The sequence below is a fragment of the Pipistrellus kuhlii genome, unplaced genomic scaffold (genome assembly GCF_014108245.1).
Source record: "Pipistrellus kuhlii isolate mPipKuh1 unplaced genomic scaffold, mPipKuh1.p scaffold_m20_p_3, whole genome shotgun sequence".
NCBI lineage: Eukaryota > Metazoa > Chordata > Mammalia > Chiroptera > Vespertilionidae > Pipistrellus > Pipistrellus kuhlii.
Window position 1 is genome coordinate 164,704,229 of NW_023425529.1, and position 27,765 is coordinate 164,731,993.

The window sequence follows — 27,765 nt, forward strand, 5'->3', positions numbered from 1 at the left end:
TGTTTCAAATGGCAAGGTTTTATTTTATTTTTTTATGACTGCGTAATATTTCGCTGTACCTGTATAGCACATCTTCTTTATCCAGTCACCTGTTGATGGACACCCGTGGTGCTTCCATTTCTTGGCTGTCATAAGTACTGCAGTGACTATAGAGGTACATATATCTTTCTGAATTTGTGTTTTCATTTTCTTCAGATAGATACACAGAAGTAGAATTGCTGGGTCATATGGAAGTTATATTTTTAATATTGTGAGGTACCTCCATACTAGTTTCCATAGTGGCTGTACCAATTTGCAGTCCCACCAGCAGTGCACGAGGGTTCTCTTTTCTCCACAACTTTTGGCAGCATTTATTGTTGGAGTTTTTTGATAACAGGCATTCCAACTGGTAAGAGATTGAAAACTCATTATGGTTTTGATTTGCATTTCCTGATGATTAGAGACATTGAGCATCTTTTCATATGTCTGCTAGCCTCTGGATTTCTTCTTTGAAGAAATATTTATTGAGCTGGTCTGCCAATTTTTAAATTGGGTTGATTTTTTTTAATGCTTGTAGTGTGAATCTTCCTTGTATCATGTACTGGTTGTATAGGAAATTATGATTTTACATGCCTTTCTCCCCACTAGTCTGTACCCCAATACCCAAACTGCACAGTGCAGGCATACTCGCTCGAGAGCACTAAGGACCAGCCATCTGACTGCCATGGTCCAGCCCCTGGGCTCTGCAGCCAGTTCACCTGAATCCCTGTTCTTCCACTTTCTAGATGGCGCTGGTGAGCCAGCTGTACACCCTCCCCATCCTCCCATGTCCTCGCCTGTAAACGGGACAATGTGAATGCCCTAGAGTTGCTGTAAGGCATATACAAGATTGGAGTCTGGCATATCAGGAAATGTTGGTTATGATAATATTTTGAAATCACACATTCTTCTCTGGGTCAATAACTTTAAACATTCTAAGAAATTAAAAAAAAAATCTTCCTACCTTCAACATTGCTTCAGTTCAGGTAAGGGCTTCGTTAGTGGGAGACTGGAATAGGGAAATATTAATTCTGCTTGTCAGTTGAACAAGGGTGCTTATCAGGGAGCTTCATAGAGGAAGATAACTTTGAATGGGCTTTGAAGAACCAGTAGAATTTTTCAAAGCAGAGGTTGTGGAGGGACTGGCTGCACATGATCAGAAGGATGCAATGTGTAGAAGTGCCTCGCATGCCCGGGGAAGGTGCACGATCCAGGCATTTGGGGACAGGTGTGGACAGCGGGGGAGCTGAGGATGAGGAGGTAGGCAGGAATGAGCTTGTGAAAGATGCTGCATATCAGCCCAGGATTTTGGACTTTATTCTATAGGCGTTGGGGAGCCAGCAAGGGTTGAGTAGGGAAGTATAATGATCAGAAGCGTACTTTGTCAGGATTGAGGGAGAGGGTTCATTGGAGTGGCAGGGAGTCGAAACCAGATGGGAAAATGTGATGCCTGTCCAGGTGAGAAGTGACGAGATTCCAGTTAAGGGGAATGGCAGACAGTTAACATCATTGAGTAGCTACTGTGTACCTGCCATGATGCTGTGTGACTCATACACCTCAGCTGCTTTAATGCTCACAGCAGCCACCTGGGGACAACCACCCATGTTACCGGTGAGGAAACTGAGGCTGATGCCATCAGGAAGAGGGAGGAAATCAGGTTGCTGTCTGAGGGTATTGACAAACTGTTCATAATGGAGCCCTGTGGCCGGGGGTCAGGTCCCAGCTTGAAGTCCCCATAACTTGATTTTGAGGCACAACCAGAGAACAGCCGATTTGGGAATGGACTTAATACTTATCCCACTCACAGAGACTGGTGTTGACACCAGCCTGTCAACTTCACGATGAAAAATACAACTTCTCTGATTTTCTTGTGGGGTTTGTGTTCTTGTTCACTTGTGTTCTCTGGCCATCGAATTCTGTCCCATTAAGAAAACCTAGCCCTAGCCCTTTTGGCTCAGTGGTTGGAGTATCAGCCTTGTACTGAATGTTGATTCCTGGTCAAGGGCATGCAACCTGGGTTGCAGGCTGGATCCTAGGCTGAGTTGAGGTGTGTGCAGGAGGCAACCAATCAGTGTGTCTCTTTCACATTGATGTTTTTTTCTCTCTCCCCCTTCTCTCCTTTCCACTCTCTCTGAAAATATATATATATAAAAGCCTAAGAAACCATTATGACCGATGACTGGCTGGTAACTGTGATGCACACTGACCATCAGGGGGCAGATGCTCAATGCAGGAGCTGCCCCCTGGTGGTCAGTGTGCTCCCACAGCCAACCTCCTGCAGCTGGCCAACCTCCCACAATCCCTCCCCCCAGTCACCCCATCAGGACTGGGTGAGACAGCCCTGATTGCCCCCGATCGCTGGCCAGGCCGAGGGGCCCCACCTGTGCCTGAATTTGTGCACCAGGCCTCTGGTAGTAAAAATAATATATCCTCGGGTGAGGATTAACAAACACACACACAAAAGAAAATCTAAATGGCAAGTCAGTTATGTCAGTGTTCTGGGAAATATGCAATCAGAGAAGCAGGGGGCGAGACTCTTAAAGAATATGTCATCAAGACAGTGGTGAGGCCTGATGAACCATTCATGCCCCACAGCCGAGAGCACTGCATTTGTTACAAATTGCTGATTGAACAACATTGGATTAGAACATGAATTGCATTGCCCGTGCCAGCGCCAGTCTGGTTGGTAGCAGCTGCCTGGGATGCTGTGATGAGAAAGATTCTGGAGCCGCTTTTAGCCTGTGGGCAAGAGCGTGTGATAAAGCAGCAGCCGCTGCCAGGCGCCAGTCAGGGGGTGTTGGGGTGTAGTAGTGGGAGTGCTTCAGTATGTGTTGATTTTGTGGGGTACCTCTCAGGAAGTAATATTATGTTGCAGATTTCAAGTTTCTTATCTATCCTAGCTACCACTAATCAGGTTCTGGGGAGTTAAATTCGTTTGGAGAGCCGGGAATTGGCCACTTCTACACTGAGACGTAGGCAATGGCAGTAGAGGTCTTTTCATTGCCAAGTGTGTGCGGATTGCCATTCAGCATCACCTATTAGGCTAGAGGTTTACAGCCCAACTTCCTCAAACTTTTGATAGGATGAGAACAAACCATGACTGTTGGCCTCCAGGCTGAGCCTTCCCTCCACCTTCATCCTTCGGTGACAACCCAAATGCTACCCATCCTTTGGGCCAGAGAAAGTTCCACCATATTCCTTAGCTCATAGCTTCCCCCATCCTCTGGTTTCCTCAAGCTGTGGTCTTAGTAGTTGATCCATCTCTACTTTGGGGCACTAAATGACTGCTGTGGAGTTAAAAAAGTACATGATTACTATCTGTGACTCGTGTGTGTGTGTGTGTGTGTGTGTGTGTGTGTGTGTAAATATGTCAAGATTGTTGCAATGGGTGATCAATTAAGTGGAACCTGTTCCATTACTACCTTTTTTCTTCTCTTTATAGATCTCTCATAGAAACTGCCTTCTATTAGCAGTCTCTCAGATTTGGTTAAAAAAAAAACACCAAAAAAACATTTGCAGCAGGAGTGATGAACTGGCAAATTGGCAGTTTTGGATTTTCAGTTTCCTTCTGAATTGTCTTCCCCATGGGGTTTTGAAATGTCCTTGTGTCTCCATCTGAAAAATGCAAATGTAATAATAGCACTTGGCACTGACAACCCCAAAGACATTGGGTGTCAAGTGCTGAGTTAGTGTTAGCAGGCTGTTGTGATTTGTCAGGCACTAGTGTGCAAAGTGGATGGGGGGAGCCTGCATGTGGCGATTTGGATGTGGATGCTGAATGGTCCAGGTGAAAAGTAATGGAGATTCAGTGTAAGGTATTAGCGTTAAGTGGAAAGCAGTGAGTGTGAGACATGACTCAGGAAAAGGGGAAATGTGAGGGCCCTCACTCACACTCCTGAGCCGGCGTCAGGCCCTGTTCTCCTAGCCGTACAGGCGCTCACTCATGTAATCCCTGTAATGGCCCTATGAGGCCATTGCTTATTGCATATAAGGAAACTGAGGCACAGAGAGATATTTTTAAATTTGCTCAAAGCTATATAGCTAGTGAGAGGTAGATCTGGGATATGAAGCCGGGAAAGTCTACCTTCTTACCTAGTACCTTATTCCGCTTTTATAGAAATGGTGGAAACAGAAGACTCAGGATGAGAAGCGGGGGTTGGTGAGGGCTGGCACCACTCCTCCAGGTCACACCGTGGCTTTTCACACTGACTCCTGGAAGCCCACGCCCCAAATGCTCCACTCTGGAGGTGCAAGCATTTGGCCCTGTGGCACGGTCCTGGCAGGGCACCTTTGGCCCTTCATATCACCCACTATGCTCATGCACTGTGCATGGTTGCTCTTCCCTGTGCTTTGAAAACCCAAAGCGGAATGCCCTCAATTATTGGATTAGTATATATGCATCCGAACCTACAACTGATGTATGACAGGATGTTTGCTTAATGTGCAAAAGCTTCCCCATGGGGTTTCTTTACGTAGCTAGCTTCCAAGGGCCTAGGAAAATGGTTGTACATAAAATCTGTTAAAGTAAAAGTATATACTTTAACTGAATAGATTCAGATACACTATATGTGCTAACAGTATTTCCAACTCTCTCCTTGTCTTTCATATTTGTCAGTGAAGTTAATGACAAACATCAGTCACAAAAAAAAAAAAAAAAAAGCAATGCCCTGTGATAGGTGGTAGCACTGCATTCATTGTGTTACAGGCATGCTGAAGAGATGAAATGTAGTAAATGAAAGTTCACATGTACAAAACAAGGACATTATGGAATTGGTTATTTATTTCCCCAAAGATGTTTTGCTTTAAGAAGGAATTTACTAACTACAGTTGGCTAGTGCAATAGGGTTCTTTGTTCTTATGTTATTAGATCCTGGATGTCAAGGAGACTTGGGTAGGTGGGGGAGGGTAAGGTCAAAGAGAGTGGGGTTGGGAAATGTAATGAAGTGTTAGGAGTCTTAGCTAGCTGGAGGTCAGTCAGAGTGAAAATGCCCAGCCTTTCCTGAAATTGTGTTACGTGGGGGAAATAGAGTCTTCAAGTCAAATATCGCTGAAGCGTATTGGCATAAACTTCACTAATCAGGTTCTCTCCACGACTGCTCAGAACTCTAACATGCTTCCTTGTTTTGAGACTCTCTAAGGATAAAGTCTGTATTTCTGACACTTATGTGTCTAGTGCAACCGTTGGGGTGGCATTGCACAGGGCTGGTGTTCCTGGGAATACACTTTGGGAAATGTAGTATCAGGCTACTTTGAGAAGATAGTGTTCTGATTTCATTTCAGGAGAGAACTTGGTAATCGGAGCGCATATGTAGGCAGGAAACCACCAAGGAAAAGGGTCTGGAATGGTGGCTGCAGGAAACCTTGAAGGAACAAGGAAGAGAAGCCAAACTAAAGAGGCTGAAAGTCCCTAATTGTCACCAGGATGCCACTGGCAAGAGCAGAGACTCACTTCATGGGGTTTCAAGGTCAGCACAAGGTAAAGGGTCAGGCAGACATCCTGTGAAATCAGATTGCAGTTTTATATGAGAAAGAACTTTCCAACAATTAGAATTCTCCAAAGACGAGAGCATCCGATCAGAGGCCTGTCAAGCATTTCCGAGGAAGGCTAAAATTGCATGGGTCAGGAGTAGGACTTCGATGACCTTGAAAATGACAGCCTTGAATGACATGATTATAAGATACACAGCTCAAAGAAGAACTGGGGTTTGGTTGGCATAAACTGCATGAGCTGCATTCACTTTGGTGCTAAGGGTTGACTTACTGAACTGTCTATGGGGCCTGGATGGTTTGCATGGCTGGTTTAACAGCTCTCTGTGGAAATGAGAGAATAATTTAATCAGGGGGAATGGATTTTGGGTGAGGACAAGAGCTTTTTCTGTTGTGGATATTTTAGGAATGCCTATACCATGTAATATACAGTGGTTAAAAATCTTGGGTCTTTCTGATCTGCTGGTGTCTAATGACCAAGTCAATGAACTACTTGATATTTTATGGAATTCTTGCATCCAACTTGGGATCCAGATTTGCACCTTGTTTACTTCGATTTGTGTAGGTGATTAGGGAGACCCTTACTCCAAATGTGTAAGCTGAGATAAAAATGAATTTATGCAATGTACTACCTATATCTTGATCCATGTAAAATGCTTAGTGTTTAATTCACCAAGAATCCAAGACCATCTGAAATGGTTCTCCATAGGAGGCACCTTTCCCCCAGGGCTGCTGGGAAATGCCCCAGGGGCAAGGATGGCTTGAGAGATATTTAGGGACCGGCCTACACGGTAAGGAACTGACTCACTCAGGATGATGCTCCCACTGGGAAGTAAGATCTAATTTTGTGGAGGGGGAGACTAGGGAGCGGAATGGTTAGGTGACTTGCTTGCTGTCATTCCCTGGTTAGTGATAAACAGGTCAATGAGACACGTGAAGGGGTGACGTTGGGGGGCCTGAAGGATAGCAGCTTTGATCTCGCAATTTGAAATACCCGCCCAAGAAATGCCAGGCACATCCTCACCCAACACAGATGGGCTTCTCTACAGCATGCCAATTTCTTTTTGGCCCTGTGTCCTGGCCTTGAGATTTGCATGTTTGATTTAACAGCTCTCTGTGGAAATATTTCTTCTTCCATCAGCTGCTCCATGAAGGGGTAGACTTTTCCAGAACTGGGGAGGACTGGGGGGCTGGGGGACAATTTGGAAATAAAGGGGGAAGGGAAGTTGGAAATGAGGTGAGATCAGAGCTTGAGCACCCCGGGCTCAGAGAGCCTGGAAAGGAGGGTCCACTCCATGATCACTAGGGTGTGGACCCACAAAGAAGGCACGTGGCACATCTGCTGGGTGGGGCGCTCCTGTGGCACCGCCCTGTGGGTGTCTCTTGGATCGCACAACATGCTGTCCCTCCAGGGAGGGAAGAGCCACTAGGCAGGGGGTCCTTGCTGTGGGCAGTCCAAAGCTTATGGACTGCCTAGGAATGCTGCAGAGGGCAGGGCAAGGTGGAGGTGGCCAAGGAGATTTGGGATGAGGTTCAAGGCCACAGTCACCAACAAAACCTCCAGCTGGTTTTCATCTCTTCTCTCAAGCCTTCCGAACGGAGACCCCAGTTAAAACAGAAAGTGATACATTTTTCCCCAGAGAGGGAGACATCCCACAAATATAGAAGAACAGGGCAGAGGTGCTTCTCTTTAGCATTTCCCATTAGGGATTTTCCAATTTCTTAGTGCGATGCTATTAGAAGTTAAATGCCAGCCCCTCCGGTATGGCTCAGTGATTGAGTGTCAACCCCTGAACCAGGAGGTCACAGTTCGGTTCCTGGTCAGGGTACATGCTCATGTTGTGGGTACGATCCCCAGTGTGGGGTGTGCAGGAGGCAGCCAATCAATGACTCTCTCATCATTGATGTTTTTCTCTCTCTCTCCCCACTCCCTTCCTCTCTGAAATCAATCAAAATATATACACACAGAAAAAAGAAGTTAAATACCAGATCACTTTTGATTTTGTGTGTGTTATATTCTCTTCCCACTCACAGCCCTTCCCTCCCTCAACCCCACTGTTAAATTATAATACATGACCTACAGGAAAGACAGTGAATCCAGCAGCCCTCAAACCAATCCTCATCTCCTGGAGTCTAACACCCTTGACCCACTGTTTGTCTCAATGTCTGAAGTTGCCCTGACAGTGATGATCCACACGCACATCCAGGCGCGCACACACGAACATGTATGCATAAACACATACATACAGACATGGACACACATGCACATGTGCGCACACACACATACATACACACTCTCTCAGAGTTGCCAGGGCAACTATTGGAGGCACCCAGACTTGGATTCCAGGAAATCCATTGCTCTGTGGACTTGGGTGGGAAGAATTTAATAAAAGAGGCGTCTGCTCTCTTCCTCCCCCTTGGGTGGGTGTGGGGGGGGGGTGTCTCATCACCAGGAGGAAAGGAGAATGAGCTGATGCTGCAATAGTGAGTCACTCAGGTTAATTCAACAAGCGCCTTCAGGCATTTGAAAAATGTTCAGGCTGTTTGTAAAGTTAATCCGATTCCAAGAGGAAATAGTTGGAAGTTGGTGATTCAAAATTGAGAGCTAACTGTGGGCCTCCTGTCTGGTCTGCTTGGCCAGAGGCCTTCAGGCAAGCCAGGGTGGGGAGGTGAGGGGGGAGAGGTGTGACCCTGGAGCTCTGTTTCAGCTGCCTGTGACTTCAGCTTCCCTGCTTGGCCTCCGGACAGGGTATGCACTTAGCAAAATGCCACATAATAATTAGAGTAAGTGGCTTGGACCAAGCCCTGGTGTAGGACACACCCAACTGTTAGAGAACAGAGACCTGTCCAGGCTTTCTCTCATCGCTCTCCCAGCCAGACCTGACTTCTCGTTTGTTTATCACTTCCTCAGAGTTCCCAGGTTTCTATCCTTATACTGCCTTGTTGTCTTCTAGAGCAGAATGCTTACAGGAAGAGGCTTGGCTCCAGATTGCTGAGTTCAAATCTTGACTCTACCACTTATGTGCTGTGGGACCTTGGGCAAATTTCTGAATCTCTCTGTGCCTCTGTTTTCCACTCATAAAATAAGGACAATTAGAGCATCTACCCTCTAATGTTGCTGTGAGGATTGAGTTAATACTTGTAAGATGCTTAAACAGTGCTTCACATTGTAAGTACCCTCCACAACGTTAACTATTATTATCTTTCATTCTTATTTTGTTCCTCTACCAATTCCTCTAATTCCTTGTCCCAGTGGGCATCAAAAGGTGCATAGAATGTGCAGGTACACCTTGGTGATGGGAGGGGATGGAGGAGGGCACTAGAATGTTCCTTCCTATGTCGGGCTGACTTCTTACAACCTGTGCATTTCCAGCGACCACAAGGTCCATGCCTGCCTGCATCCAGGCCTCTGCGCCAGTGTCCTCTCCTCAGAGGGGTCTCATGTATCTAGCACTGCATCCCCCATCACTCTCCATTCCCTTCCCGTTAGGTTTTTCTTTATGGCTCTTATCGCTCCCCATATCTCATTGCCCATCTGTCCACAGCCCCTCTGGCCCTGTCCCCTGTCTCCCATTAGAATGCAAGTTCCATGAGAGCAGGACTGTTGTCTGTCTGTCTGGTGCTGGATCCTAAGTAGTGCCTGGCACCTAACACGTTTTTTAAATAAATGAATGAATCGAGCAACCATCATCTCATTTCCCTCTTTGTGTAACGTCTTTATGAAGATTGGAAACTCCCTTCAGTCTCATGACAGGAGGCATTTAAAACTTAAAAGCTGCACTGTTGTTAGAAATGAATTATTCTTTTGCATAACATTCACACAACGCTAGAGTAGGCATATTTATTTTGTTGTCTAATGTACATACATATATATATACACACACATATATAATTAATTTGCAAGCATTTGCTTCTGGACCCACGCTCTCTGTCAGAAGCATGTATTCTCTTTGACTGTCTTCTATAACCAAACATGTGCACAGAGGTGGCCCCAAATAAGCTTTGGTGGTGTTAACACTGATCCCATGATTCCTAAAAACTGGCAGACCTGAAGGTTTGGTTCCAACCTCACTGCTCATAAAAAAATCCCCCCTCTGATCTCATCCCCTCCTTTGGATTCCTCCTTTTGATCAGACACTGCCATGGGCATCTCTTGAGGTATTGTCTCACCGAGTCTTTAATGTGTACATTGTGCTCTTTATGTTCGATATAGCTATATCTTCACCTCTAGTAGTCTGCAGTCTTCAGCAGGATCGGAATCATAGAGTAGAAATATTGTGTTTGCCATTGGGTTCTCACATTGCACATGGCAATTCAACAGTTCATGTTTGAATGGAAGAATAAAGGAATGAGGAGAAGCAGACCTATTTGTACCACCAAGTCTTGTATTGATAACTTACCTGTTACCCTCACCCTAAAATCATTTGGGGGACTAAAGATTGAAACGGATCTTGGTAATGGTTTTCCTTTGGAAACAGTTACTAGCATCTTTGTATCTTATTTCAGAAGTCCTGGAAATGTCTCTCTCTGGAGGCTAAGAATCAGCTCAGTCATTATGGAAATGATAATGGTGTTGTTGTTGTTTTAGTGATACTTGGTTTGCTGTTCATTTCTCTCTCAGTCATTCTCCAACACATACCATTCAAGGTCAGAGGAGCTGAGAAAGGTCATTTTGAAAAGCAACTTGTGGATATTAGAGTAAAAAATAAGGTCTTCATTTTATAAAGTCATAAAATTTTAGAGATAGAAGACCAATATATCCCATACATTTTATTTACTGAAAAGATAGGAAGCCAGGGTTTAAAAAAGGGATCATATAGAGGTGATTCATCACTGTGCAGATTAGAAATGTCCAAACGAATAACATACTTTGGGATTCACCCAGTTTGTGAGTGTGTGAGTGTGTGTGTGTATGTGTGAGTGAGTGTGTGTGTGTGTGTGTGTGAAGGGTGGGTGTGCTTCTGCAGATAAGCAGCATGAAGAGAAATGTAAAGGTGATTTCTAGCTTATTTCCTTGTCTCTTTTTGTTTAAAAAATAATCAAATGGGTGATATGAATACTGTATGAAAAGATATTTGAAAGAGAATCCAGCCAGAATTCATAAGATGATTAAATAGAAAGATAATGGTCTCTATTCAATTATTAAGAATGCGATCACCTGTGTAATATACGGTATTGTGTGTGGCACCTGCTCCTGCTGCCTTCATAGTAAATAGACAAAAGGATGGGTGCAGACGGCGATGCCCAGGTGTTCTTCAGGGGTAGCCGCTAAGGGTCCTGTTGAAAGGAGTTTAAGAGGATCTTTTAAAAAAAATATATATATATATTTTTACTGATTTCAGAGAGGAATAGCAGGGAGAGATAGAAACATCAATGATGAAAGAGAATCACTGATTGGCTGCCTCCAGCACGCCCCACATCAGAGATTGAGCCTGCAATGTGGGCATGTGCCCTGACCCGGAACCGAATGTGAACTTCTGGTTCATAGATGAGAAAAACGGATCAGTTGCCTCCTGTATGTGCTCTGACTGGGAATCAAATTGGAGACACTTAGGCTCCTGGATGACACTCCAATCACCGGAGCCACAACGGCCGGGGATCTTCTCTTTTTTAGATTGAATTGATTGGAGTGATATTGGTTAACAAGATTACATAGGTTTCAAGTGTTCAGTTCTATAATACATCATCTGTTTATTGTGTTGTGTGTTTATCACCTCAAGTCCAGTCTTTTTCCATCACTATTTATCCTCCCTTCACCTTCTTTTACCTCCTTCCCCACCTTGTTCCCTCTGCTAATCATCAGGCTGTTGTCTGTGTCTACTAGTTTGTTTTTCTTGACCCCTTCACCTTTTCACCCCGTATCTGACCCCACTTCTCTATGACAGCTGTCGGTCTGTTCTCTGTGCATCTGTGCTCTATCTTAAGAGCCTGTCAAGTTGCGAGGAATGGCAAAGTGCAGGAGGTGGTAGGTAGGCCAGGTAGTAAAGTAATCGGATTTAATTGCTTTGAAGAATTTTGGCCAGGAAGAGAAAGGAAACCCTTTCAGCAGCATTTGGCCAGCGAGGTCTGCCCCTGGCTGCCAGGCCCCGAAGGAAGGGGAAAAAAGCTGATTCCACAGCAGAGGGTGCCCGAGGACCCCACGACCTCATTTCCCCTTCTTGGGGTTGAGGACCCGGGGCCAGCTGGGAAGGCTTAGCACCTGCTTCCTGGAGCTGCTTTCGCCGGGTGACAACAGGGTGTTGTGACTGAAGTTACAATTCTAGAGACGTCAACTGGAGTCCATGTAATGAAAATCAACCTGTTGCTTCAAAACTCGCCATGTCCCCAAACCTCTGGGAAAAGACAGTCTCAGCTCGGTCATCTCTCATCAAACCATTTAGGGCCTGGGTTCAGCCAGTGGCCTCACATTTTTGCATTGAACACGCTTCATTCCGGTGGTAGTTGGGGTCTTCCCTGCAAAGAGAAAACAGCCAAATTCATAAGGCGGTCCTAGTGTCACTCAAATTTCTAACATCGACCAGTTCTTCCTGAGGGATGTTGAATTTCACTTTTCTCACCTACCCTAAAAGTACCTTAAACTTCTGCCAGCAAGCAAAACCCGGCTCTCTTCCCTCTGCTTTGTGAGACACCCAAAGCATCATCACACTCTTGGGGTGACTTTGGGCAAAGCACTTACTATTTTTGTGCCTTGGCTTTGTCTTTTGTCAAATGGGATGAATACAGCAGTTCCCTCATTGGGTGATTGCACAGATTAAATATGTTGAGATATTTAGAATGTTTAGAATAGTACCTGGCTTGTAAGTTTTAGCTATGATTTTCCCATCCTTTCCTCTTTCTTGCTCTTCATTTGTATTCCCTTGTCCCTGCTAGGAGGTATTATGGGCCAGAGGGCATGGGAGGGGTCACTTAGCAGGTCTTCCCAGGCCCCAGTTCCCAGGGGATGTCGCAAGGCTGCCCCCCTCTAAGCTGGGAGCACTGGACTCACTTTGGGGAGCACAGGCCCCTCTGGGAGTCTTCAGGCGGGTTAGGCTGGTGGTGGGTCACCCATCTTGGCTCCGTCCCTTCAAATAAAGGAAAGGCCTAAGCGGACCTCCTGGTCAGCCAGCAGGGCTGTCTGAATTGATGCGTGGGCATCCATCAAAAACTCTGGGACCATAGGGCTTGCTGCTGGTACGCAAGTCCATTTGGAAACACCAAACGCTTTCCATATTAGCACATCTCAGTGAGTGGTGAGTTTGGGCTTCCAGTCTCCTCCCAGGTCAGCAGGTTGCAGAGTGAGGTTCCCAAGCAGTGGACCCCAAACGTGTAGTAAACGGGACCATTCGGGCAGTGCATCTCACACACGTCCCCCAAAATGTGTAATCTCCACCCGAGTCTGCACTCCCCTGTCTGCCGGGCACTGTGCTCTCCAGGGTCGCTTCTGGATGCAGCCAGCACCTCCCACAGTGGGGGGAATGAAGCGTGGAGACAGGGCATGGGCCAGTGCACTTGATGATGGGAATGCTGTTACAATTCTATGTGTGTATCTCATGACATCCCAACAGCGTCTCACCCTTGGCGGAGGGAGGCGAACTGTTCAACCACCTCCACCACTGCCTCGGGAGCTGGGCCTGGACTGGCCGTGTAGTGCTGATGGAGATTGTGGGGGAGAGGCTGGAGTGAGGGATGGGGTGCAGGGTCCTTTCCTGCAGCAGAGCCCAGGGCTCTGGGATGGGCAGCGCCTGTGACTTGCCCATCTCGAAGATGGCGGTGCTTCCAGAGCCGTTCCCACAGGGGCCATCACAGCTCGTGAGGAAATGAACAATTTGGTCAACCAGCCCCGAACATCTGATTGTTACCCGCCACCCCTGCTCCGCTGATGTGATTCATTTTAAAATCAGAATTGGATTCCTTCGGATTCCAATTCAGCTGACATTGATTGAGCCTCTGGCGAGTGGTCAGCATCATGTGAACACCAACCTGTGTTGTTTTGACGCAGCCTGGCCGAAGCTCCATTTGGTTGACTTGGGGGGGTGAGGCAGTGGGCAGAATCCCATCCTCCAACTCCAGAGACATGCAGTGAGGGCTTCTTTTGTGCTGGGCATGGGATTCCAAGAGGAGTGACTAAGGACCTCACCTCATAGTCCGTTCGCGGCCCGGGTGGTCCTGGTTGGCCCTGGAACCGCTCAGCAAAAAGCATTTGCTTGTTCTCAAGGCATTTACTTCTCTAGGAATTCTGGTTCCATTTCTTATTCAAAAAGAGAAATGGATATTGATGCTGAAATTGGTTCCTGTACATAAAACATTCTGTTCTCTTCATCTGGTTACAGTGGCGCCTGGATGCCTGTTTGCTTCTCGCTGTTTTCTCACTGTTGGGGAAATAATCCTGTCCCCTGCTGACTTGCCATTCTCCGCCCTTCTCTCCTGCCCAGGGACAGGGTGCTGGGCACAGAGACCACTGGGAGCGCTGGCCTTGCTCGGCTCCTCCCATTTGCCAGGTCCTGGCTGTGGGCTCTGCAGTGTTGGGGGGATATTGGTGTGAAGGAGGGTGGGGATGGATCCAGAATATGTGATTTGAAAACCAGAAGAGGGGAAAATGAGAGATCTATTTAAAAAGAATATTGATTTTTCACAGTGGGAGTGGGGATATAAAAACAAAACAAAACAAAACAAAATCTCAATACTGCCCTGACCTGTTTGGCTCAGTGGATAAGAACATCAGCCTGCGGACTGAAGGGTCCCGGGTTTGATTCCAGTCAAGGGCATGTACCTTGGTTGCGGGCACATTCCCAGTAGGGGGTGTGCAAGAGGCAGCTGATCAATGTTTCTCTCTATCCCTCTCCTTTCCTCTCTGTAAAAAAAATCAATAAAATATATTTAAAAACACCCCCCCCCCCCACACACACACACACAAAAAACCCAAAATCTCAATACTGAAATTTTGACCCAGGGGACAAAACCCTTTTCCAAGTCTCCAAGGATGCAAATTCCACTGAGGACAGGTCTGAGTGGGCCTGCAGCCAAAGACGTACTTTTGGAAGGACAGTCAACATCTGGTCCCAGAAATAAGGGGAAGCCCTGTGTGTATGCGATGAGAAAATCCTAGATTCAGCTTTGCTCTCTCCCACCTCCCCCCGCAGCCATCTCAGGTTTAATGTTGGCCCTCTCCGGAATCCATGTAACACCTTTTTCATGGGTTTAAAAATAGACTCCGGGCTGGCCAACCCTCTTAAAAGGAACATGATAGAGATCAGTGCCAGCACGGGGGACCTGACACCGGACTCTGACCGCCTCCCTAAATAGACCCACACTCGGGATCCCTTGCTCCGATGAGGCGGGGCACCCTCCTTGGCCACTGGGAGCTCACCGCACAGAGTTAGACAGAAAAACAACCAGGACTCTCTTTTTCCCCTCTCCCTTTCTTCTCTCGCTACTACAAAGGTTAAAAAGGAATGACAAGGCCTGAAGGGAGACAGGCTAGATTTCTTAGTCCACTCAATGGTGTATATTCTATAAAGTTTCTAAGTAACAGGGGAGCAGGCTGGTGCAGGAGGGGGCTGTGGTGTCTGTAAGAGGAATAACATTTTCCCAGCAGCGACGCTCTTGATGGTTTACAAGCGCCCGGGGTGGTGGATGGCTGGCTCCCGTGGCGATAACCCAGCCTGCCTTTCTTGGTAAAGGGTGGAGCTCCTGGTACCCACCCTTATCGGCTGTGCCCAGAGACTTTGGGAGCGGGGGCCACTCCCTCAGTGGGTGAGGGGCGGGACAGATAGAAGAATGGGGGAGAGCCAAGCAGCACTTGTTAGCAGACCACGACATAGCACTCCTGCAAGAGTGGCTGTCACACTCCCCCTGGGGAGCAGGGCTCCGCTGTATGTACAAGTGGAGAGTTGTTGTCTCACTGCAGTGAGAATGGGCATGGAAGATGGTGCGTGACAAACCTAGGAGGCCCAGTTGCTACGGTGGGAATTCTGGGGGGTCCTGTTTTCAGAGTTCGATGTTTGATTTTGGCTAAGCAGTGACTAGGCCCTAATTTCCTGGGGTTGAAACTGATAGATCCTCCCTTCCCCCAGCTGATGGACAGAGTATGACATGACCTGTACCTGCAGCATAGACATTCCTGAGCACCTACAAAGGCACCTTATATGGACTGTACATCGAACCACCAATCAGCACCTGCCAAATACCCTAAGCCCCCAATTCCTAAGTCCCTAGGTCCCTAATCATGTGCCTTACATGAAACCACCAATCAGCATGTGCTGAGTGCCCTAAGCCCGGTCCTTTCCTTTTCCTCCCCTCAAAAGGCGTGTTCACCCCAGCACTAGTGCTCTTTCTCCTCTGGAAGGCAGCCTGGCAGGGGTCTTCTCCTCCAATAAAGCCTGTGTCCTGCTCTCCGGCCCCTCTGTTTCATCTTTCAGAAACAAGATCGGTACCACCCCACACATCTGGGGGTTGGGTGGGGAGGTGTTTACCTTTGACAAATGCTTTGGTTGAAAAGAAAGAAGGGGGAGGCAAAGGACGAAAAAAAAAAAAAAGAAAAAAAAAGAGTGTCTGCTGTCATTTATTGAGTACCTACTATGTGCCAGAAGCGGTGCTAGGCATTTTCATATTAGTCTCAGAATACCTGGAGAGATGGGCCAAATTATTTTTGTTCAGCTGTTGAGGTAATCAATGAGGAGTTATTTCCCTTGTCACAAGTCATGCAACTCAACTGCAGGGGGCTTATTAACTTCGAGTAATTTAAGGCTGCCTGCCCAGAAAAGCAAATAGTGCTCTCGTGATTGTGTCAGTTCCAAGTCTGAGTAGATTACAAAGAGGGTTGGAGCAGGGGCAGCGGGAGGGGCCGTCTGTCCTCCAGTGAACTATGGGAAGCGCAGTGGTGGCTGCCCAGCATGTGAGGGGCCAGGAGGCTCTTCTCTGGGATCCGGCTCTGCCCTGGATCTCAGCCCTGATGTTCCTTCAGAGAGGGCAGCCGTGGGCAGGCTGGCCCCCACCGGAAGCTGCCTGCTCCCGTTCCCCTAAGTCTTCAGGGGAGGCAGAGTCATCTGAGAATCCCACCCAACTGGGATTCTTTGCCTTGGCGTTTGAGCAAAAAAGAAGTTTCTGGAAGAGCTAAAGATTCACAGGAGAATTCAGAGCAGGGGGTGCCAGGCTCCCACGCTATCCAAGGGTTTTATGGGCTGCACATTGCATTTCTTGCACTGTCTCTTCCTGGTGTAGCTTCATGTGGCCTGGAGGCCAGAGAACTCCAAAGACGGAGCCTCCAGCATTCCATTATGCTTGTCAACTTCGAGAGAGTTGGTAAAATATTTAGCAAGATTGAAAAAAACGGTGGACGGCCATGAACCTGTAGGATGGAACAAGTGGTCCAGCGTCATTTTCCTGTGGCCCATCAATCCCTGTCTGTCCCTTTGCCTTAGTTTCAGTGACTCTCATGGCAGATGTCCTGGGCACACTGACTACCCGCAATAAGAAGCTGAAGGATGAAGAATAGTAGGAAACCGGCAAGGGGCAGGATAGTTATTCATTGTCTAAGGGTGTGGCAGCCGTGGGCAGGAGGCTGAGGGATGGAGGGATGAGAAGGGACAGTTACTTAAAGAGGAAAAAATAATGGCTTCTCTTTTTGAATTCCTAGAACCCAAAGAGACCCTTACACGTTAATTTGTATATTCTCTGATTCTATATACCACGTCAAATGATGAGTTTCCCTTTTTTTCTGCTACCCTGAAGGATCCCAGCAAAAATGCAGGCCTTTGTGAATAATGAGTTTTATTAAGTCCCATCCCTTACAGCTGGAGAGTTCTTTCTATCTAATCTAAATCTTCTTTATATCAATGTAACCCACGACTTACAGTGTCCTTATCTAATGGAAATGGTGGACATGTCATCTTCAGTCAGCAAGTGTTTATTTGGTACCACTGCCCAGCTAGTCACACAGGGAGCCGGTGAGATGGTGAGGGGGAGGGAAAGGGGGAAGGCTTACTGACTGTTTGAAACAAGCTGCCTCTGCTTGTGAGAAGCCTATAATGGAATCCTGGAGACTTGGCTACCACAACTGGGAAAGAAGGGCACCATGCAGTTAGCCCCATGGCTCTAGAGTTGGAGGAATTTACATCTTTAAAAAAAAAATAAAAAAAAAAAATATATATATATATGTGTGTGTGTGTGTGTGTGTGTGTGTGTTTAAAGAATATATATTTTATTGATTTTTTTTTTTACAGAGAGGAAGAGAGAGGGATAGAGAGTTAGAAACATCAATGACAGAGAATCATCGATCAGCTGCCTCCTACACACCCCCTACTGGGGATGTGCCTGCAACCAAGGTACATGCCCTTGACCAGAATCGAACCTGGGACCTTTCAGTCCGCAGGCTGATGCTCTATCCACTGAGACAAACCGGTTTCGGCTATATATACTTTTTAATTCATTTTTTACAGAGAGGAAGGGAGAGGGATAGAGAGTTAGAAACATCAATGGGAGAGAAACATCCATCAGCTGCCTCCTACACACCCTCAACTGGGGATGTGCCCACAACCAAGGTACCTGCCCTTGACCAGAATCGAACCTGGGACCCTTAAGTCCTCAGGCCGACACTCTATCCATCAAGCCAAACTGGCCAGGGTAGAGGAATTTATACCCTCAGGGCATATCCTTCAGTCTTCTCTTCTTTACGTGTATCTGTCAACTGAGTTCCTTTAGTCTCTGGCCTTACTGAGCAAAATGTCTGTAATTGTTGTCTTTCCTCTCCTCTTGGGCTTTGCCTGACTCTTTGCATATCTCAGTTGCAAAGCTTTAACCCTAATGAAGTCATGGCTGATGTAAAAAAATTCCTTAAAGTACAGCACGGGGAGTATAGGCAATAATGTTGTAATAACTATGTATGATGCCGGTGGGTACTAATCTTATCAGGGGATCCTTCATAAAGCATACAAATGTCTAAGCACTGTACACCTGAAACTAATGTAACATAATATTGGATGTCAACTGTAAATGAAAAATTAAAAAAAGATAAAAGAGATAAAAAGCAGGCACAATTAAAACTGTCATCTTGACAGTTTGCAAAATTAAGACCATTGAAATGACTTTACCAGGAAACAAAAATAGAAAGAATTCTTGGCAGTCCTGAGTATTCAACCCCCCTGATAATACCTCAGCATCTTTCCTGTTGCTCTCGTAATACTTTGGATTGCATTCTGCTTCTGGTCCGTTGTGACTATCTCTTCTATTTATTTTATTTTTTGTGATGGTATATACTACAGCATTGTATGGAATAAAGAGCACTGGGCTAAGTGGTTATAGATCTGGGTCCTGATTTTAGACTGGGAATTTTTTGCTATTTAACATTGAACATTTCTTGCAAGTTCTCAGCATAGCTCATCTTTAAAAACAGGTATTCTTAAAATTCAATGGTGGGAAAACAAACAAAAATGGTCAAGAGATTTGAACAGATACATTATAAAACAAAACACTACACACACACACACACACAAACACATATAGGGATGGTAAGTGAGCCCCTGAAAAGATGTTCAACATCATTAGTTCTTAGTGAAATACAAATTAAAACCTCAGTGAAATACTGATATACATCTATTAGAATGTCTAAATTAAGACTGACCATACCAAGTGTTGGCGAGGAAGTATATCAACTGGGCAGGAGGGAAGGATTAAGAAGGAACAAGAGGAAACTTTTGGACATACATTACCTTGTCTGTAGTGATAATTTTATGGGCTATACATAAAACTTACCAAATTATACCTTTAAGTATGTGGTTTATATTATGTCAGTTATACCTCAATATAGCTATTAAAATAATAGTCTTTTAGTTCATTGAGTGAGTCAATTACATCAGTGTTTTGAAAGTATTGTACATACTATTCATCTTCCATTTGGGTAGGGCATTTTCTCTCTCTCTCTCTCTTTCTCTCTAAATATTAATGTTGGATCAGTGCTTTGGAATCCCTTGAGCTATTCCACTGGGCTATGACAGGGCTGTTCCAGTAACCATAATTTATTAATTGAAGCTCTTGATGTAGAAGATGGAGCAGATCTGAGAGGCACGGGGCAAGAGATCTGTAGCATGACCTGTGTTATAAAAATGGGTGCGTGGGGCAAGAAGGGGCTGCATCCAAACAGCCTGCCCTTTGGATTTTTTCAAATGTGGGCGTTTCCCAGCCGCCTCTCAGAGGTGGCCCGTCCCGAAATGAAATTCGTCCTCTGATGACATCGAGGGTCTTGGGCCCGGAGAATTCTGATGCTGTTGTCATCAAACACCAGTGTTTTCACCCAGCTGGGGAGGAGTTAGTTGCCCTGTACATTTCAGATCATCCTTTTTTTGGCCACCTTTTCCCTTGATCTTATCTATCCCACTAATTTGGGACTTTCTCCTAATTGTGGAATGGCACCTTTGGGAAACTCAGAGTTTTTTCCTACCCTTCAGTAACATCCTCCACATGAGCCCTTCTTGGCCCTGGCCACGTGGTTGTTGGTATGTTTCTCGGCAGTGCTGTTCATAGAACAGCTTTGGGTCAGTTGGCCCCTCTACGCTGAGTGGCCAGATTATTGTGATCTCTGAACGCATAATAATCTGGCCACTCAGTGTATATCCTATATAATAAAAGGCTAATATGCAAATTGTCCCCTCAACCAGGAGTTTGACCAGCAGGTAAGCTGGCCAAAGGCCCATGTCCCCTCCCCCTGGGCAGGCTGGCTGGACCCCCACCCATGCACGAATTCATGCACCAGGACTCTAATACACACACACACACACACACACACACACACTCTGTGTGTGTGTGTGTGTGTGTGTGTTATGTATTATTATGTGTTCAGAGATCATAATAATCTGGCCACTCAGTATATTTATCAGTGACCTTGGCCCTAACTCTTAACCTCTCTGGGCTAGGTTTCCCTGTCATGCAACCATCCTAGCATTGTCTACTTTATGGGGTGGCTGTGAGGGTTCTTAGTTTTATGTATGCCCATAAAACTATCACTACAGTCAAGGTAGTGTATGTCCAGAAGTTTCCTCTTATTCCTTCATAAACACTGCCTCCTGCCCAGTTGATATACTTCCTCGCCAACAACTCAGTCCTAATTTAGACAATCTAATAGATGTATACCAGTGTTTCACTGTGGTTTTAATTTGTATTTCACCAAGAACTAATGAGGCAATGAAATATGTCCATCACCTAAGGTGCTCAACGTGTTAATTCCTCACCGGCACACAGCTCTCCTCTGCGCATGAGCCAGGGCAGGAGGGGTGGAAAGGAGTCTTTGGTATTGTGTCTAGAGATGCTATTGAAGAAAACATGAAGCCAGGCTCAACACAGAACAGCTGTGATTCAACAAGCAGCATTGTCAGAGGCCCAGGCGACAGGCATTGCTGACCATGTCTGTGACTCAGTGTGGAGTCTGCTGTTAGCAATTCCTGCTGTCACCCCCAAGACTTGGCCAGTCTCCACATCCTTTTGACATGTGCCCCTGAAATGACCTCAGGGAATGGCGAGGGTGGTCTCAGAGCAGGAAGCGGGGCGCTCCCTCCAGCCCTGGGTGATATTTCATTAACACGGGCAGGCTTCAGGGCTGAAGGAGACATAGGAACAGATCTGCGTCCTGCCTCTCAGCTGCATTTCACGGCGTCTCCGCTCTCGGCAGAGGAGTCCGGAAGAGGCTGATTAGCTGGCATCTCAGGAACCAACCGATGGAAGAGCCCAAATCATGCAAACTGGTGAATGGGGCACACATAGACTGTGCTGAGCTCACCGGGCGGTCTGTGCAGGCTCCGGGGCCATTCATTAGGGCAGCCCTGCAGCTCGGAGCTCCTCACCTCCATTGGCCGTGTGTGTGTGCGCCTTCCTTCTGCGGCGGCAGGACGCCCGCGGCTCTCCCTCCGCGCAGGGCCGGCACCTGCAGCTCGGGGGCCGCACCCCACCCGCCCCTCCACGCACCCCCTCCTCCGGGCTTGGGCTTGGCAGCAGGTGCCTTCCCTCCGGAGATCGCTTCCCATTAACTTTCCCATCTGACACAATAATGGAGAGAAAATGAAGAGATCCCATTAGCGGCTGGCTGGCTGGCTGGAGGGCGGGCGGAGGGCGCAGAGTCCGCACGGAGCCGGAGCCCGGAGCCGCCGGGCGGGCGGGCGCAGGGAGCCTGTATTTTTAGCCAGATGCCGCGCAACTTGCTGGCGCTCCGCGGGCCGCCGCCGAGCAGATAACGGGGGAGGGGGAGCGGGTAGCCGGGCTCGGATTGCAGCGCCGGACGATGGCAGCGCGACAGGGCAGGTCCCGTCCAGACCCCGCGGTGAGTGACGACCTGCCCGCGGCCGGGCCGGGGACTCGGCGCGCCGGGGGCCGCCGCCTGGGCCCCTCGCTGCGGGCTCGGCGGCGGCGCCAACTTTCAGGAGGGTGCGGGGCCGCGCTCCGGGCGGCCGCGGAGGCTTCCAGCAGGATCCAGAGGAAAATTCCTCTGGCCCGGAGGCTGCCCAGGCCGAGGGGCCGGGCTGGGAGGCGGCCCGGCTGGCGGCGGCGCACACGCGGGAGCGCGGAGCCTCGGCACACAGTCCCGGAGGGGTCCCATCCCGGCGCGCGGGATTGTGGCCGAGGCCACGTCCCCCTCTCGCTTAGAGGAGAGTCCCACTGAGCGGATTCTGCTGGTGGGGCCTCCCGGGGACCGGGCTGGCATAGCAGGGATGCCATGGACTTGGCCTTGGCCAGAGAAGGGTCCGCCTCGCTTGCTTGCTTGCTCGCAGCGCTCCTGACCCCTAAATCTTAGCAATACGATGGCCAGGAGGACCCACAGGGAGTAGGCAATGAATGGGGTGAGAGGAAAGCAGACCTGTGGTGTGCCCAGGAGCCTGGGGCTCGCCCAGGTCCTTGCCATCCTTGCAGCACCCCCAGCAAAGCTGTGTAGTTCCCCCATTTTAGCAAAAAGGGACCTTGAGGTTTGGGAACTTGGGCCGGGCAGAGCATCAAGTGGCTGAGCCAGGGGTGCACACCAGGGCTTCCCGACAGCGGGGTCCACTCTGGCTTCCCACATCCCTGCTGCAGGCGATGCGGGAGGAGCACAGGGAGTGGACAGGGTTTCCCCCGCGGCTTCACGGCGGTGTTGGGAGATAAGGAACCAGGACTCTTGCTTGCATTTTGTTTCCTCAATGACACCTTTAACTTGTTCATTTATCTCTGCCAATGCCAGTCTGCTGGGGGCACCTGGAGACAGTGTGCCAGGCTTTACCAACACAACCTCTGGAAAGGAGGAAAGAACTCCCCATGGAAACACACAGGCCGGCCCAGGGTTCACCTGTTTCTCTGTAGTGGGTGGGATGGAGGCAGGGCGCACAGGTGCGCTGGCTGGCGGGCTGGAGCCGTTCCGGGGAGGCCTGCCTTGGGCTCCGGGGACACCAGGCAGGAGTTTGGAGGAGCACTCAGATGTGGAGGGCGGCCCCCCTGGTCCTGCTGATGGGGATGCTGCCTCCTGTCCTCAGCCTGCTGATCTGCTGCAGAGCCGGCAGGGCAAAGGACAGGGACTCTTCCTGAGTCTGACAATGACTTTGTTCAAGAAACGGCATTTTGCCCAAACAAGACCCTTTGGGAAAGCGATCCCGCTGTATCACTGCGGACAGAGATTGATAATAGCTCAGTTCCCATTCATCTTTTGAGATGAGCATGTTGCACCGGGAGACCATGATCCAGTCCGTCCTGAGTTGTCGGGGGAAGCGTGAGCCATCCCGCACCCAGCGAAGGTGAGGGGCCTGTGTTCCCCTCCTCGGCCTGAAGCTGGACTCTGCCTGTGCCTCTGAAACCTCCTGGGTGACAGGCACGCTGACATTTAGAGGCTGCTTCCGGCCTCCCCCTCCCGGGACACTGGACCCCCCTGGGCCACTCCCCTCCTGCTGTGTTGATGTCACCCCACTCAGGAAGTGCAAGTTTAATAATAGTCTGGGTGTCTCAGGTAACCGCGGGCTCACCTCCCTTTCCTGGGCAGCCCGGGGGGCAGCTGGAGTCCCAGGAAGAATTCCATTCCCTTCCCTTCCGCTCAACTGACTTCCTCAGCCCAGGCGGAGAAGGGCTTCCTCCAGCCAGAGCTGAACTTGAGGAATCTTACCAGGACTAGAAGATGATCGGCCCGAGAGGCAGGATAGCACCGGGGTAAAGAGAAGAACGAGGAAGCAGACTGCCCAGATTTAAGTGCCGGCCTAGCCATGGATTGGTTGTGACTGGATAAACTGCTTAATATCATGATGACTCATTTACCTCATCTGTGCAAAGGAGACAAAACTACTCGCCTGATGATGTTATTAGGGAGACCAAAGGAATTAATTTAAGTAGAGTGCTTAAAACATACTAAGAGGTTTATACAACTTATTTTGGTAGGGAAGGAATTTCAGGGAAATTACATGGATTAACCAGCAGAGCTGGTTAATATAACCAAAGACAATACAATAGAATGTATTACCCCCCACCCCCACCCCTCAATGCAAGCACAAGCCATTTTCTCACAGGTAAACTGGATTAACATGAAGCCCAAGGTGAGGAAGGGGCAAGACACACGTGGGCAGCCTGGGTGGGGTGCCCAGAGTGGGGGACAGGCCCTCGGAAGTGGCGCAGGCCTTGGATATGTGGTGGCTGATTCTCTGGACACAGGGAGCAGCCTACGTTAGGTCCTCTAGTTTCTCTTCGTGGACAGTGGAATCAGAGAGGGCCAGGGACCCCACTCCAATGGGTCACAGCCCAGAGGTACTCTGGTTAGTGTGTTATCTTTATTATCACTATTATTATTGTCATTGGTGTTTCCCTGGTTACTATTTACTCAGGTAAATATTCTAAAAGGAACATACTGTATTCTTTTGAGTCTCTTTCTGTCCTATTGAATCAGACAGGCCATTCCTGGAATCACCAGGAGATTGCACCTGGGACAGGCCATTGAATTGCAGGTAATTGAATTAGATAGATGGGGAGTATGGGCTCAGTAGAGCAAGATGGTGAGAATGGCTCTCATATTACAATGAAGGCCATTTGCTCCGGAGCGTAAGTATTCCCTGGCACCTGGGTGGGGCTCAGGGAATGCGTGTAGAGTGAATCAGTGGGCGCATGCATGCATAGGGGACCTCTATATAACTGAGCCACTTTGTCAAGTCACAAGGGCAGGGACCAATACTCTGATGCATTATTGCCTCTCCCTTTGCCCTAGCAGGATCCTGGACTGAAAGTAGAACCTCAGTAAATATATTGTAGGCTTGCTGAAACTGGTTTGGCTCAGTGGATAGAGGGTTGGCCTGCGGACTGAAAGGTCCTAGGTTCGATTCTGGTCAAGGGCTTGTACCTTGGTTGCGGGCACATTCCCAGTAGGGAGCGTGCAAGAGGCAGCTGATCGATGTTTCTCTCTCATCCATGTTTCTAACTCTCTATCCCTCTCTCTTCCTCTCTATAAAAAAAATCAATAAAATATATTTAAATATATTGTATATATATTGTAGGCTTACACTGAGGGATGCACAGCAAGAATGGCATCATTATCCTCAGGTACCCTGAGGATCCTGCTCACGTCCTGACTGCTCCATGCCTAGAGAAGCCCAAAGAGAAAATGAAAAAGTCTTAGCCATGGGACTTCATTTCTAACTGTCTAGGTCTGTGGTCAGCAAACTGTGGCTCTCAAGCCACATGCGGCTCTTTGGCCCCTTGCTTGTGGCTCTTCCACAAAATACCACGGCCTGGGCGAGTCTATTTTGAAGAAGTGGCGTTAGAAAAAGTTTAAGTGAAAAATTTGGCTCTCAAAAGAAACTTCAATCATTGTACTGTTGATATTAGTCTGTTGACTAATGAGTTTGCCGACCACTGGTCTAGGTGACCTTAGTCAGTCACATTATTTTTGCCATCAGTTTTACTATCATTGAAAGGAAGCCTGGGACAAGATGATTCTTTTGTAGAGGCCTGTGTTGGCCTTGACACAGGCTCAGGGGTCAGAGACCCTTTCTCTGTCATGGATTAACTGTTTGATTGGCAAGGCATGTGGCCCATCCCAGGCCCAGGAATCTGTCAGGGTTGTCTAGACACCTTCAGGTTTGAAATTGCTGAGAACACACCTCAGAGTCAAGGGCATGGAAAGGCATAGGCTTTAGTCAGGACTGATTTCCTGACTGTTAACTAACTGCAGAACTTGGGCAAGTTGTTAACTTCTCCTCAGTTTCATCACCTCTAGAATGGGCATGATAATTATGCCTACCTCACCAGGTGTGATGAGGATTGAAAGACATTATTAATATACTTGCCCAAAGACTGGTAATAGTGTTGTAATTGCATCATTATATCATACAACTGTGGAAACTGTTTAACCCTCTTCAGCCTAGTGTAGATCGGCTTTCTCTTACCCTCTCTTTATCTGTGTGTCTGTCTGTTATAAATACAGTATTCTCCTTCACTTCCTAGCTTCAGGGCTTTGAACAGTCAAGCAGTATCTTTAATAGATATTGCATCTATGTTTACCCACAGTTCTCAGGTTTTCATCCCAAATACGATTATTGTGCTTCAGAAGATAGTTTGGTAGACATATGTCCCTCTAGCACTTTCATTCTTGGGGAATAAGATAGTATTTTCCCTAATAGTTGGATATACATACTAATTGATACACACACACACACACACACACACACACTAGTTAACAGAACTTCGGAATCAGAGGCACAACCAGATGTTTTTCTGAGAGACTAAACCTTGAGCCTGATTTCTCTAGGAAGCCAATAGATTGATCCTCGTTTCTGAAACATTTCCTCCACCACAGATAACCTTGCTGAGGAACTTGGTGACATTAAGTGCCTTGTGTTTTGGACCAAGGGAGTTCTTGGCCCAGTAGGTACTTCATGTTTTGAAGGATTCAAAAGAGGTAGAAGATTTGGTCCCTGCCCCAAGAAGCAAACAACTTGGCTGGGGAGACAAGATGTGCATAAGTCAAATCACTTGGGAAAAATGTATTTAAAATTCATTAAAAAATAAAAAATCAAGCTCCCATTTCTACATTTCAAGATGGTCAATATTGAGTATCCAAGGACAGCATCACAGAAGAGATAGTTGTGTGCACCTTGAAGAAGGGAAAGATTGGAATTGTTAAATCAGAGTGGCAAGAGGGCTTCAGAGTCCTGGGAATAATCAGGGTGTGGCCCTGGAGGCAGAGAGAGATGGGGGTTTGGGGGGAGGGGTGCGAGGCAGGGAGGGCAGTGAGATCCCAATGTGCCTATATTGTGAACAGGCAGATGCAGAGCTTCTGAGAAGGGGTGGGGGAGGCAGAGGGAGGAATCGGATCTTCTAGAGCAGGGTGTAGGCCTGAGATGGCTCGTGGGAAGGGCAGGCAGCCCTCACTGTGAAGGGGGTGTCTGAAATCTCTTCGGCCCCATGTTGACGGTTTAATTGGCAAAGGCATGAACCCAGGCTTTTAATTGTAGAATCCTGGGACTGTTGGCTGTAGATTTGAGGCTTCTGTGTTTCAGGATGATCATCATTAGCATGTGTATGAGTTTCCTGTGGCCACCGTCATAAATCACCACAAATGTAATGGCTTAAAACAACCGAAATGTATTCTCTCACCGCCTAGGTGGCTACAAGTCTGAAAGCAAGGTAGGGAGAGGGCGTGCTCCCTCTGGAGGCTTTCAGGAAGAGTCTGTTCTTTACTTCTTCCAATTTCTGCTGGCTGCTGGCTTCCTTGGCTTGTGGCCGCGTCACTTCTGTCTCTGCCTCTGTCTTTCCATCATCTTTCCATCATCAATCTGTGTAGCTTCTCGGATATGTGTTTCTTTTCTTTTCTTTCCTTCCTTCCTTCCTTCCTTCCTTCCTTCCTTCCTTCCTTCCTTCCTTCCTTCCTTCCTTCCTTCCTTCCTTCCTTCCTTCTTTCTTTCTTTCTTTCTTTCTTTCTTTCTTTCTTTCTTTCTTTCTTCTTCTCCTTCTCTCCTTCTCCTTCTCCTTCTCCTTCTCCTTCTCCTTCTCCTTCTCCTTCTCCTTCTCCTTCTCCTTCTCCTTCTCCTTCTCCTTCTCCTTCTCTTCTCCTTCTCCTTCTCTTCTCCTTCTTCTTCTTCTTCTTCTTTTTGAGTCCTCACCCAAAGATATGTTTTTATTGATTTGAGGTGGGGGGTGGGGAGAGGGAGGGAGAGAGAGAGAAACATCAATGTGGGAAAGAAACATTGATCAGTTGCCTCCTGGACGTAATCCGACTGGGGATAGAACCCGCAACCTTTTGATGTATATGGGCCTGCTCCCACCAACTGAAATCACCCAGCCAGGCCTCTGCTGTGTTTT

The 27,765-nt window shown here is 47.7% G+C and overlaps 1 protein-coding gene across 11 annotated transcripts in view; it reads left to right on the forward strand.

Annotated features, from left to right (window-relative positions):
* Window positions 1–27,765, forward strand: part of ANK1 (ankyrin 1) — a 210,362-nt gene that overhangs the window by 85,601 nt on the left and 96,996 nt on the right. The window contains exon 1 of one of the 11 annotated variants that reach the window (XM_036456823.2): window positions 21,572–21,787. The exons of the other annotated variants lie outside the window; for them this stretch is intronic. Within the exon in view, the coding sequence (XP_036312716.1) occupies window positions 21,749–21,787 (39 nt within the window). The 5' untranslated portion in view covers window positions 21,572–21,748. Of the gene's footprint in view, window positions 1–21,571; window positions 21,788–27,765 lie in introns of those variants that run through there. 11 annotated transcript variants of the gene reach the window in all.